The sequence below is a fragment of the Acipenser ruthenus genome, chromosome 3 (genome assembly GCF_902713425.1).
Source record: "Acipenser ruthenus chromosome 3, fAciRut3.2 maternal haplotype, whole genome shotgun sequence".
Taxonomy (NCBI): domain Eukaryota; kingdom Metazoa; phylum Chordata; class Actinopteri; order Acipenseriformes; family Acipenseridae; genus Acipenser; species Acipenser ruthenus.
The window spans coordinates 7,096,683-7,110,675 of NC_081191.1; the positions used below are offsets into that span (position 1 = coordinate 7,096,683).

At 38.2% G+C, this 13,993-nt stretch overlaps 1 protein-coding gene across 4 annotated transcripts in view; it reads left to right on the plus strand.

Annotated features, from left to right (window-relative positions):
- The window catches only part of LOC117435539 (oxysterol-binding protein-related protein 3-like), a 64,583-nt gene that overhangs the window by 14,323 nt on the left and 36,267 nt on the right, over positions 1 to 13,993 (plus strand). For all 4 annotated transcript variants that reach the window (XM_059011405.1, XM_059011411.1, XM_059011430.1 and 1 more), the window contains exons 2-3: positions 12,422 to 12,661; positions 13,711 to 13,827. In XM_059011405.1, coding sequence (XP_058867388.1) covers positions 12,566 to 12,661; positions 13,711 to 13,827 — 213 coding nt within the window. In that variant the 5' untranslated portion in view covers positions 12,422 to 12,565. The remainder of the gene's footprint in view (positions 1 to 12,421; positions 12,662 to 13,710; positions 13,828 to 13,993) is intronic.

A 13,993-nucleotide genomic window follows, 5' to 3' on the forward strand; every position in this document is an offset into this window, starting at 1 on the left:
AGAAATCAATTTTTTGTGTGTGTGTTCATTTTCATTTTTCTAATCCCTACCCTTTTGTATGGTGTGTTTTTTTTCCAATTCTGTGTTTCATTTGGAAGCTCAGTTTGTATTGGGAAATGCTTTCAATGTATTCTTTCCAATTAAATGAACCATTCCCTTGTCTTTTGAATAAGGTAGAATTATGAATGCTGCTTATAAAATTAGCTGAAACTCTTGATTAACACATTGCCAAAACCAGGAGAAGGTACATTATTTTGTAATGAGCAGAGTAGTTTGGATTTATTACATTGTTCAGAACTGCATTTGCTCCTGATTTAGCTTCTTGAAAATGCTTGGTTTTTATTGCAGGAAATCCCCTGAATATTTTTCTTTTTCAGTGGTTTCTTTTTTTTTTTTTTCAGAAGCTAAATGAAAGATTGAAGTGATTGTTGGGCGTTTGTTTTTATGTTCTTAAGGGATGTCCCCTGACTCACTGTTAGGCTCTACTTTATCTTGTGGTTCAGTGTTTCCCTTGGTTACTTCTCATCTTATGAACAATGTAAATGGAATGTATGAACCTGTTGGAAACAAAATAATGAAGCAAGCCCTTAGCAAAAATGCATTCATCGCTTTATGCACAAATAAAGAAGGCAGGCACATTGTGAGGTGAGAAGTGGGACCATGTGACATTTTGCGTGAAGGACTTTGCCATATATAAGGCCTAAGGTAGTAGTTGTCAGAGCCAACTGATGGCGCCTTGTGTGAGATAAATCCAGTGCCCCCCCTGCCACCCCCAGAACTTGCAGTCAGTGAATAAAAAATAAATAAATAAAGGGTTCAAAATCTTTGAAAATGTGCAATGGAGTGCACCAATAGAAACAAAGCCTAGAGTCTACACATGTACTTTTCTTGCCTTCAGTGATGCAAAGTCATTGATGCCATGGTCCTAGTTCTGAGAGTTGGCCAATGCAAATTCAATGGATATAATGGCTAGATTAGACAAGTGTTCAATTTCAGCTTTCTGAAACTATGTTGGATTGTTCGGGAACTTGCAAATAAATTGCCTACCTGCTTGAAAAATCTTACTGTTAGTAGGATGGGAAAAGTTTTATTTGCATGTAAAGAATTATATTGTGAGAAGATTGGAACTAAGTTTTAGGTTACCAATAATCCGTATAATAATAATTACAATTAATAGCAGAAGATGCTGAACTGGAAAATGCTGCCAATCTCTCTGTTGGGTAGATTTTCTCTGAAAAGGTTCCCAGCCCAGAATAAAGAAAAGGAGACTCTCGCTGTCTACACTAGGAGGGCTATCCTTGTCTGTTCTTGAGAAATACTGTTTGGCTGCAAGGCTGTATTCGGTGCAATGCTGGATTTTCAAAAACGTTAATGCCGGATGTACCCACCACATGAAACCATTTGGAAAACAATCTTTTCACTCCTAATGGTCCCAATTTATTTATTTATTTATTTATTTATTTATTTATTTAATTAGTTAGTTTATTTTTTTAACAGCTATTTTACAGACACTAAATGTCTGGTTTAAAAATGTTTAGGATTAGACAATGATTATTTAAAACTGGAGGATATTCCGCCCACAAAATAGAAAAAGCTTGGTATCAACACTGCAGGTCATCTCTCAAAATGACACACTGTCCTTTGACACAGCACAGTCAGTCACAATGCACTATAGCAAAGGAACTCTTTCAGTTCTTTCAAATAAGACAAGTCCTCAAAATGATCACAATACAACATACACACTAATAGCATACATCCAGTCGAATAAATATGATTGCTGCATCCTAAGCCATAAAAAAAACCGACCATGAAACTGCAGGGCGCAATTAAAAATTAAAGCATAAACAGACAATATTAGCCTTAAACTTGTGCCCTTTTTTACATACAATATAGTATCCCAAAGCTCTTACATTAAAACCATACAGACATCACAATATAAATAAAGACCATACAGACATCCCAGATCACAGAAATAAGAAACAAGCAATAACATGCATACAATTAAATAAAGAAAGAAAAAAAGACATTACAATCAGACAGAATAGCATGTCACAAATAAAAAATGAACATGACAAAATGTATGCAATAAAATAAAGAATGGAAGGCTTTATATTATAGCCTAATAAAAACAGGTGTGTTGTATTTGTAAACACTATGGTATTAAAAACATTTTGTTTTGTATTATATAAGCTTTCACAGTAATTTTCAGCAAATCGAGAGGTCTTGCTCGGTACGCAGGATCGATGAGGGAGGCAGTGCCTGTTGTGTGTTGTTTAGTTTGTCAGTTTTGGAAGGAAAACAAAACCAGGTCAGAGAACATTAAACATTAAAAGTATTGGTGAGAAATAAAATAGGCTACTATCGAGATAAATAACAATGAAGATGGAGTGTGAGAAATGGCTTTTCACCCCCAAGTCTAACGCTGGTTATAATTATTTTTTCTGGTATGTGGTCACACTTGACAATACGCTGCAGCCATGATGCTCAGACCCCAACATTTTATATGAACTGAAGATCTTGTTGGCTTAATGACTTCCGGAAAATCGCATGAGCAAAAACGCGGCTGCGCACCATGGTCAGTTTTTCAGATTGATAGCGGAAAGTGTAGCTCGTTATCAGCAAAAAAATATTTTGGGTCGGTCGGGTAAGCCGAACCACACATTTTTATTTTTTTTATTTGGTCTTATTATTCGTCAGCCAATCGACGCCCACCTCAAGTCGGTTGCTGATTGGCTGACGAATAATAAGGTGCTTTCATTTCTTTTGTCATGTTGTTTTTATTTTGAATCGTTATTGCACTAATTTGTTTTACTTATTATTCATCAACTAATCGGCGCCCCCCTCAGGTCAGCGCCCTGTGTGGCCGCACTGCTCGCACCCCCCTTGGTACGGCCCAGGTAGTTGTTACTGGCAGTGTCTGTTCTGCTATACATTACAGTAGGTAGAATCAAACATAATACAATGGGCGTGGTCGTGGATACTCTGCTAGTCTGAGCACCTACAGGCTAGCCTGATGTCCCATGTCTCTAAGGAATTGCAAATGTCTAAGACAACTGTAATCCATCTATGTTGAGTCAGACAGGACTGCTGATTGATAGAGGAACTAGGTGGCTGCCAAGGATTGTGACATCTGCCAAGGTGTCTGTCAATAATCTACAGACCCACAGCATAGACCTCAATGTAAAGACACTGTGGATGTCTGATCCTCCGCAGACTCTCCTAGTGTTAAAAACGCTGATGCTGCTGCAGGCATCTCCACGGAGCTGTGTGATCCCAGGGTCCAGTTTTGTTCCCTTCACACAGCCCTGTTATGACAAAGAATGACCCTCTGCCAGGCAGGATCTAGACAGAATCTAATGCACCTCCACATCAAGCTCCAGCATAATCCAGCATGACGATTTGATAGGGCTAATACACCAGCCAGTTTTCAATAAGTACTTGTGGAAGTCTGATATTTGCCTGTAATATAATAGAGTTTGAATGTGTTCTATTTATTATTATTTTATTTTGTACTGTCGTGTAATTTCCTTTTTCAGCATACTGTAAAAGGCCTGTGAAAGTATAGTGCAGTCCACTATGATCATTATTATGCTGTTGATTGATTCTTCCTCAAACCTAGCTTGCAAACTGTAGCTGTTTCTACTACAGATTCCAGTATCTGAAACACCATAAGCTTTTTTATGTACAGCACTTGAAAATGTTTTTTAACTTCTTGGAAATTCGGAACCATTTTTGGCAATACCCTAAAATTACAGAAGATTAGAAGTGATTCTACTCTTTGACTAACATACCTCAGTTATGAGTGAGTAACCCTTCACCCTAATTTAGTGTTTTCCCCTGCTGTCAGTGGGTTACAGCAATTATTTTGAGAGCTACAGTACAGCATGTAGTAATGAATTGTATTTTCATTTAGATGCTAAATAAATGTTATGATTTTTTTTTTTCTGCACAAAATACTGATGTATTTCCAGGGCATTAACTTAAGGTCATGAAGGGCATTGCAATGTTGCCTTCGTTGGGTGTGAAAATTCAGGGGCACCAAGGCAGTTCTATGGGACAAAAAGGCAAAACAAAAATCAATGTTTTCTGGGTGATTCACACACTAATTGTTACAAAAAATAAAATATAGGTCACTTTTACATTGTAAAAATAAAATGGTATAAAAATATCCAATTTTAAAAACAAACTTTCATAATGAAAAATACAACAGGTAATTTTAGCAAAAAATAAATATTCAGGGTATTTTTACTAAAGTCTGTCAGCCTGTTAACAAGAATTATATATAGCGTTTGTTTGTGTCCTGTAATTAAAGCTTTTTTTTAAAACCCTCTATGCCATGTGTTTCATAATTTAGGGTAAGCATGATCAACTGGATTTCATGTAATAAGTTGTCCGCTGGTGAAGTGAACGTTTTAATCCGTGCATTTTTTATTTTTATTTTTTTAAATTTCGTCGTTGCCAATTAGTTTTTATTATTTTCTCCCCAATTTGAAATGCCCAATTATTTTTAGGCTCAGCTCACCGCTACCACCCCTGCGCTGACTTGGGAGGGGCGAAGATGAACACACGCTGTCCTCCGAAGCGTGTGCCGTCAGCCGCCCGCTTCTTTACACTCTGCAGACTCACCGTGCAGCCGCCTCAGAGCTATAGCGTTGGAGGACAACGCAGCTCTGGGCAGCTTACAGGCAAGCTCGCAGGCGCCCGACCTAACCTCCCCTCCCCCCGGACAACACTCGGCCAATTGAGCGTCACCCCCTGGGAGCTTCTGTCCACGGTCGGCTGTGGAATAGCCTGGACTAAATACCGGCGAAGTCCAGAAAAATAGAGCGCATCCTGCACTCTAGAGAGTGCTTTTACTGGATGCGCCACTCGGGAGCCCCTAATCCGTGCATTTTTAAATGCTAAAAATAGTATTCCTTCAGAAATTGAGATTTTCACAGAGAATTGGATATTATTACGCGGCACTGGTTCTAATTCATGGAAATCGTGAAATACATGCTCACCAAGAAAAAATACAACCTTAGCGATACAACAGCACAAATAAGTGATGAAATTGAAGGGAAAGTTAAAGGTAGATTTTCAGGCAAACTGACACTGAGCAGGTTTGTGAATGGGATGTACATCAGATGTTCTGGTGCTGAGGGACACCGGCAGCAATGACAGACGGGTTTACAGGCAACTTTTGCCGTAAAGTTGTTGGTTTTTTTTTTAAATTTGAGAGGCATTGAGGCAATTGGCTTCGGTGCCGTCGGTTATTTCGCGCCCTGGATTTCAATCCGAATCATAATCCTCAAACGGAAACCTAATTACCCCCTCATTGTAAATGCAGCAAAAACCTGCTAGATTTATTTATTTTTTCCCACTGTTTAAATGCCAGTTGTGTTATTACTGATTTAAAATGAATTTAATTTAAGCAAACTGTCTCTTAAAAGCAGGAAGACCTCTACTAAATCTTGAAGTGGGTAATTATTTTATTTGTAATCTTGTTAATTCAGCATTGGGATGCCAGATGTGAACCTGGGTGTACCCAGGATAGACCAATAGTCATTGGAAAGCAATTGTTAAAAAGTTTAATATCTCTGAAGAGTATTACTTGTCTATTGCTATGAACAGATTGCTGTGCGGATTACATGTATACAGATGTGAGAGTGTGTGAGTATACTGAGATAATGAATCTATTTACTTATGGTAAGTCTCTGTACAGGACTAGATTAAATTAATGAGACACTGAACAGTATGCTATTTCTGTCCTGTCATGGAAGTGGGCCCTGTTTCCCCCCAGTATTGCAGCTGGAATGGAAATGAATGGAGGCACAAAGAGACTAGGTGACCTGTGAAGGGTGTCTCAGGGAGTCGTGTCTGAGCTTGAACTGAACTCCAGATTCCCCCGACTCCTGGTCCTTTGTGGCATCAGGCAACACAGTGAAATGAGAAATCTTCTTTATTTTTTTCATTGTAATTAACATTGTGTGTCATTAATTATGTCAGGTGACATCTTCACATGTGGAAGTAGGCTTCCAGCAGGGTTGAAAGGGGTGACCTTACATTCCCTCCACATCCCTCTGAATCAGCCCTGACCCCTGTGCAGTTTGCACGCCCACTGAGTAGCTGTGTCTTTTTTCCCTGCTGTGGCTTTTTTATTTTTATTTATTTATTTATTTATTTATTTTTTAGAGTGCCCAATTATTTTACTGATTTCTTTTTTTTTCCCCCCAATTTAGAATATGCAATCATTTGTTCCCCCTCACCGCAACAATTCCCCACACTGCTTAGGAGAACTGAAGGTCAGTGGTCGTCCTCTGATCCCACGACCCAGACAGTTTCCTGTTTTACACCCAGGAACTCGAGAGTGAATGTCAGTGAGCTACCGGCCACTGGAGGACAAAGGCCAGCCCTGCAGGTGTCCGCTCTGAGCTCACTGGGCGCTTGGCCATGGGAGTGCCAGAGCCAATGGGAGGCTTTCTCCAGAATCCTCAGCAAAGACCAGTGACTTTGCATAACCAGAATGTGAACCTGTGCTCCCCTGACTGTATGACTCGCCCTGCATACTACGCTGCCCTGCATTTACCTGGGGAGCCACTCGGGGACCCATGCTGTGACTATTTTTAATCTGGGGCAGAATAAAACATGAAAGTATTGAGACCAGTTTGGTAGATTTATTATAATTGTTTTTGTTTTGTCTTTTAAACGTAACAGACATTAAAGGTTAACTTAAAACTAGGAGTAATTAATTTCTCATAAATAATGTATGATAATTAATAAACACATTTCATTTGCACTAGCACTATTTGTATGTGTGTGTGATGTTATCTGTTGCCATAGGAACATAAACACAACAGCTCCATGACAACCGTTAAACAATGATAATTGCTGGAGGCACTAAACTATTAGCACTACTTTACAGGACTGTACTGACAGAACTACCATATTATTCCACAGTGGGAATGCATAGTTGGAGCACATGCCACACATGGTTTTACATATACATATAGAATTGCTCAGCCAATCACAAAGAAAGGGCATAGTTGTTAAAATGTGGGTATAAAAGATGGTGCCTGCCTGTCTGTCTTTACCTGTGCCACACTTGCATATATCTAGAGAAGCACTTTTTTAATTGAGATGAAGGTTAGCAAATTATTTACTACAAGTTATAGATCATAATCTTGTATGGTGCATATTAAAACCTAGTATTCCTCGATAATAAATGAGAAATTTAACAGGTGGTAATATACAGTAGTATTAAGTAGAGTGCCACAAGCACAACTTTGTAGTGGAAATGCGTGTTTAATAGGTATCGGTATAGCCATTACACATAACGGAATAGAACATTGGACATTATACTACGAATCTGAATTTAGAAATCAATATTTCCAGTATGCAAATCACAGCGAACGGACAGATGGTTTGCTTTGGCATTTAAATAATTCTCTGGGGGAAATCAGCCTATTCTGAATTAAGTTTTGGAATTGGAAATGCAGAAATACGATTTTACCAGCCAGGGTCACTAAAAGGGATTAAGACCTGCAAACACATATTCTAAATGCTAATTGATTTATTTATTTTGAATTGTTAAACTGGGTGAAACATCTACCCACTAGTTGTTGTTGTTGTTGTTATTATTATTATTATTATTATTATTATTATTATTATTATGTAACACAATTTTTGTTCCTGGGTAGTAAGTGTTATTTCCTAATTGCTTATGCCTCAAAAGTATAGAAAATGGCTATTATTCCCCACAAACTTTGCTTTTGTGACCAGGACAGTGATATTTTGAAATTTACCTATTTCCAATGAGAAAACGGGCGAATTTGTGTCTTTTCGTTCACATAAAGTCAGAAAAAAACAACATATGAATCCAAATCAACATGTATTTATACTAAAGTAATACAAAAATGACTACAAAAGATTTAGAAGTGAGTAGTTTTTCGAGATTTACGATTATACTGTAAATCACTTTCACGAATCAGCCCCCAAATGTAATCGCCTGTAACCAGAATGAGTGGCGCCTCTTCACTGACAGCTCATCCAGGAGCCTCAAAGCCGTGCTGCTCCATAATGGTAACAAGTACCCGTCTCTTCCCCTGGCTCACTCGGTGCACCTCAAAGAGGATTACAACCGCATCAAGACCTTGCTGGACGCCTTGAAGTATGATGAGTACTTCAAAAGTAGGAGACTTCAAAATGGTGGCATTCCTGATGGGTCTCCAAGGCGGTTTTACCATGTTTTCCTGCTATCTTTGCCTTTGGGACAGCAGGGACACCAAGGTAGCGTACTCGGAGGAGCAAGGTGAGCGCTTCCACCAGGAACGCCGCTACCAAGGACAGTATAATGAGAACATGATGGGAGACTACATTTGGGGGCTGATTCGTGAAAGTGATTTACAGTATAATCGTAAATCCCCAAAAACCACTCACTTCTAAATCTTTTGTAGTCATTTTTGTATTACTCTAGTATAAATGTATGTTAATTTGGATTCATATGTTGTTTTTTTCTGACTTTATGTGAACGAAAAGACACAAATTCGCCCGTTTTCTCATTGGAAATAGGTACATTTCAAAATATCATTGTCCTGGTCACAAAAGCAAAGTTTGTGGGGAATAATAGCTATTTTCTATACTTTTGAGGCGTAAGCAATTAGGAAATAACACTTACTACCCAGGAACCAAAAAAAAAAAAAATTGTTACACGGTGTTGTTGTTGTTGTTGTTGTTATTATTGTTTATTTAGCAGACGCCTTTATCCAAGGCGACTTACAGAGACTAGAGTGTGTGAACTATGCATCAGCTGCAGAGTCACTTACAACTACGTCTCACCCGAAAGACGGAGCACAAGGAGGTTAAATGACTTGCTCAGGATCACACAATGAGTCAGGTGGGATTTGAACCGGGGACCTCCTGGTTACAAGCCCGTTTCTTTAACAGATCTATTCATATAATCATTTGCAACGTTATTTGGTGTTTTGGTCTTTTTATTATTATTGTATTCAATAACTCTACTTCTTACTAGAAATTTGATTTATATTAGATATGGTTCTGCTATGTAGTTATATGTGTATCTAGTAACCATGTGAACTTTCAGCACAGTACAAAATGATGAGCATTTACTGCAGAAGCTTGTGCAGTGTAATGCTAGATTCACTTTTATCATGTGCATTCTAGTGGCCTGCACATTTACACAACAGAGACTGGAAACTCCTCAAAACAAATGCAAGCAGATGGCAATATGCATTCAGTGCTGAAGTGCTTTTGTTCCTGGGAGGTGACTTGATTTCTAGGTACAGTAGGTTTCTTTTTTGTCTGTGTGTGACACAATAAAGAGAGAAATGTGATTAGCCTTGCAGAATAAAGCTGCTCTTTCTAGCATTGCATTAAAAACCTGAGTTCTACACTGTACAAATTTAGAATAACCCCACATTGAATGTGAAATTCATATTGATATTTAACATATACAAAATAACTATTGAATATAGAGCTTATAATTCAATATCTTAACATCTTGTAGTATTTTAATAGTGGGTTTATCTAGACATTGATATGGAGAGCAAATTGAAAAAACGATGTACTGTAGTAAACAATTTGAGAATGCCAAACATACTTATTTAAATGCAGAGTTCTTAGGCAAATACATTTTTTATACTAATTACTGAATCACTAGCTTGTATCAATTAATGTAAATTTCAGACTATGCAATATAATTAGGTATTGGTTAAACACTGATTAGACTAATATGATAGGTTTCAATATTTAGGCTAAATAATACATGTACACACACACAATTCAGATTATATAGTGTAGAATATTATTTATTATTATATACATACACTGCTGTGCAAAAGTCTCAGACATTTTTCTACTCTGATGCATTATGTGCATCAACAATTTACTCAAAGCCTCCACTGGTGTTTTCTACTATTATAACAACCTAAATCCAGGCTGGTAATTCAGGGGGTGGGGTCTGGCCTTGTCTTTACCTGCTTTTCTAAGAGTTTTCCTGACTGACAGGAATACATTATTGCTGGTTTTAAACTCGCTGTCAGCAGAGATGTTAAAACTCCTACTGTTAAAATATGTATTTTGTCCAACTCAGTGCTGTAAGATTGAATACTGAATACCCACTCGAACTTAATTTATTTAATGTTGAGATTTTTTTTACTTATTTACTTAATTAATGTACATATATTTTTCTTTAAACCAGTCATTAAGCCCAAGCTGTTAATTGATTATATAGTATTTATCTTGATGTATATAATGAGGAATGAAAAATCGATTTTCGATTTAATCGTAGCAGCCCTAATACACACAGTGTAGCTTGACTGGTTCACTAGATTCTTCAACATATAAAAGGCTACCCGTTACCCCACCTCACCTCAACAAATGTACAACATACTTTAAGGAAATGTTCCTTTCAGTGCAGTTTGGAACACATTTGTTAGTAAATTGAAGTAATATACCAAGAGTACAACTATAAAGCAATACTTGGGAGTTATTCAAATATAAAAATAGCTGCTTTATGTTTTTTTCCTCTCTTTCTCTATAAGCTGAATGCAACTCCTGTACTGGTATTTTAGTTTGTTGCATCACAGATATGAAATCGTTGCCAACTATTACTGCTGCTTTGTGGAATTCAGATTTTTTCTTGATGTTCTTTCAGTTGTGTAACTGCTGAACCCCAGATTAGACTTGCGTATAACCTGCCAAGTTTCTGTGCATTTTTTTACTGATTTTCTACCAAAATGCACGCAATATTTACAGTAGGCTCAATCCAATTCTGCAAAGACAATGTTTTTTTCTTTTATTTATGTTATATACTTATTTTTTTAAACAATGTACAACATTTTACAGCTATTTTTCCTCCTCTAACATCTGGTCCCATGATGGGTAACGGAACACTGCTGCAGCAGGGGGATCCTGGTTTCATACACTGGTGACTTTTTTATTTGGGGGTGGTCAGGAACATTCTTTCCTTGTACTACTCTCACTGAAAAATAAGTGCATAAATTAATTAATACATAAACACATTGCCATGCAATTTACATGTATTTTATTTTAAAATAATAATAGAATATTGTACAGATAATCTCATATATAAGCATTTCATTTCTATCATTATAAACATAGTTGTCAATCTTCATGTTTTATAGTTTGACAAATCAATAAATAACTAATATCGCTTCTGTTTAAATCCAGTAAATCTTGAAATGCTTCTAAACATTTTTTTAAATGTCCCAACATGTACACGCTTGACCACAAAGTAGACTCTGTGTGCAGCTATTGCTGACATTGGTGGTGAGCTGTTGTTCTTATTATGCCATTCATCCAGTGCTAATGCAGTGTGGTCCAGTGGTTAAAGTCCACTGACTGACTCACTGTGTGACCCTAAGCAAGTCACTTAACCTCCATGTTAGATCAATGTCCTATTGTAAGTGACTCTTCATATAATGCACAGTTCACTGCCTACCTCTGTAAAGCGCTTTGTGATGGTGGTCCACTATGAAAGGCAGTATATAAAAATAAAGATAATGTCAAGCATTGCAGTACCTGGTCACGATACCAAGTGTAAGAATGTGCTTCATGGTAGCTGGTGATGAACACAAAGGACATGCAGGGTTCTCCCCTACCCACACATTCAGGTTCTGCGGTGGTGGAAGAACATCATATGTTGACCTGATTAGGAAGCTATTCGTCTGTTCCATTGACCACAGGTCTCGCCAGCCAAACTTACGCTGTTCCACATTCTCCCATCTCATCCATTCTCCCTACTTAGCGTGGGACACAGCCTTGACACACGTCACCCTCTCTTCAGTAACTACCAATTTTCTCCTTTCAGCTGGAGCTGCTTTGTGCCATCTCAGGATCCAAACTGAGACCAAGGCCTCCCCTTCCCTTTTGTACTTGCCCCAATATTATCACTGATACGAAGGGCAGCCTTTGCATCTCCTACCAAGAGTGCTACCCTGCTAAGGCATCTTGGATCACCTAGCCATTGCCTAATAAAAGGATATATGAATGACTTTCTAGAAAAACCAAATGCAACCTGCATATTTAAACCAATTACCTTACTGGCATTCTTCTAGTATAGCTCAATTTTTATTCTGTTAAAAAAATTTACAAAATGGGTAATAGTTAATAAGACCTTTAGTGAGCCTCCTGGAGGAAGGCTGTCTAGCCATGGATTCCCAGAGTTTCATTTCCCCTACTAACCTGGTTCAGGGTTTTTGTTTTTTCTCTCCTGAGTGCTTACGGATCACGCTGCCACCAAAGCGAGCGAGCATAGGTGGGCCAAATGGCCTTTTCTTGTTCTCGAATTTCTTATGTTCTTTACACCGCTCTAAAAATAGCTTGCTAGTTCTGACATACTACTTGTCGTTAGGTAAAGGGATTGCTCTAATTCTTATTTTTTTATTCTGAATACTTGTAGGGATTGGAACTGACAGAAAAAGGATGCACTCCTTGTGTGAAGCATAGACGTGCTGCTTTGGAACATTCTACAGCTGCTGAACACCTTTTTCTCAAATGTTTTTGTAAGTCGCTCCAGTGAGCAGAAAGACTTTCACCATCAGCTATGAACAGCGAGGACAGGAATGTCACAATGCCTCCGAAAGTTTCCTCTCCTTCAGGAAGCAACAGCAGCTGCTCTTCTAAACAAGAAAGCCGCCAGGTACATTTCTTATTTTGTCATGTGTTTTGTTTTCTGTAATTCATGTACGTTTTTAACTGGGAACTGCATATTCGTACAAATGATGTTTGCGTGGTGGAAATGAGGATGGCATTCATCACTGCTAACTCCCAATATACAAAGGCACATTTTTACAAAGTAAGGGAAGCCACAGACTTGTAAATGTATTGGGATACATCACCACATGGATCTTATTACCATTAGTCTAATACTGATGACGTTCCATTCAAACTAAAACTGAGGTGGCACATTTAGAGATGGAGGAGCCCTGAGAAATGTAAATGCAGTGGTTCATCGTTAGGAAAGTCCTGTTTTTAGCAATTATCTTCTTTTTTTTTTTACTTTAAATGTAGTCATACTTTTGAAAAATGTGAAGAGACATTTGTCATATTCTGTAGTGTGCTTGTTTTGATGACGTGATTGATTTATATGAAGTGAACTCTTGAATCGCACTAGGCTGGAATGATAAACCGAACGTTGCCGGGCCGCATCTGTCAAGGGTTTATGTTCTACAATAGAATTCTGTTCACAACGAAAACAACATGTTGGCAGTATAACAAACGATAGTGATTTTTGCCTTTACTTCAACTGCTTGCTATTTAAAATTGAAGCAAATGTTCATTTGAAACTCTGCCATGCTGCCACTGGTGGTGGGTTTGAAAAGTATAACACACCTACATAACACCGAGAGATATCATATGTAATAATAACAAGCTTATTCACCACTCCTGGGGGTCTTGGTGCTTGGGAGTGGGACATATACAATCATCGCGCGCCAAATACAGTGACATCTCACTATGTAGTTGTTGTTTTCGTTTTCTCCTGTCTAAATCAGTGCTAAACATAGGGTTTGGTAGAAGTAATTTAACAGAGGTTGGATATATTTGAGACTGCTCACTATGGCCTTAATCGGAGCAATTCCAGACTTAATTGCGAGGTGGCATTTTTTTCTGAGGTAGCCTTAAAGTGAGGTTTTGCTGTATATCGGATAGTGAAAGACTGAAGTGCTGTTTTGTTTTTGGTGTGAGCAGGACAGCTGGGAGATTGTGGAAGGCCTGCGCGGGGGTGCAGGTAATATCCAGGAGCCGCAGAAACAGAAAGGCTTCCTCCTGAAGAGAAGAAAATGGCCCTTGAAAGGATGGCATAAGGTAAGAGTCCTCAGCTCTGCTGGAAGAGGTGGTGAATGGTTGGGCAGTTTGAAGCTGCTGTGTTGTGTCTATTACTATGAAAAGGGGGGGGGGGGGCAGTGGATGACCGAGGCACCTGAAGATAAATGCATTTATGTGGTATACTGTGGTGGCGTAAGCCACTTTA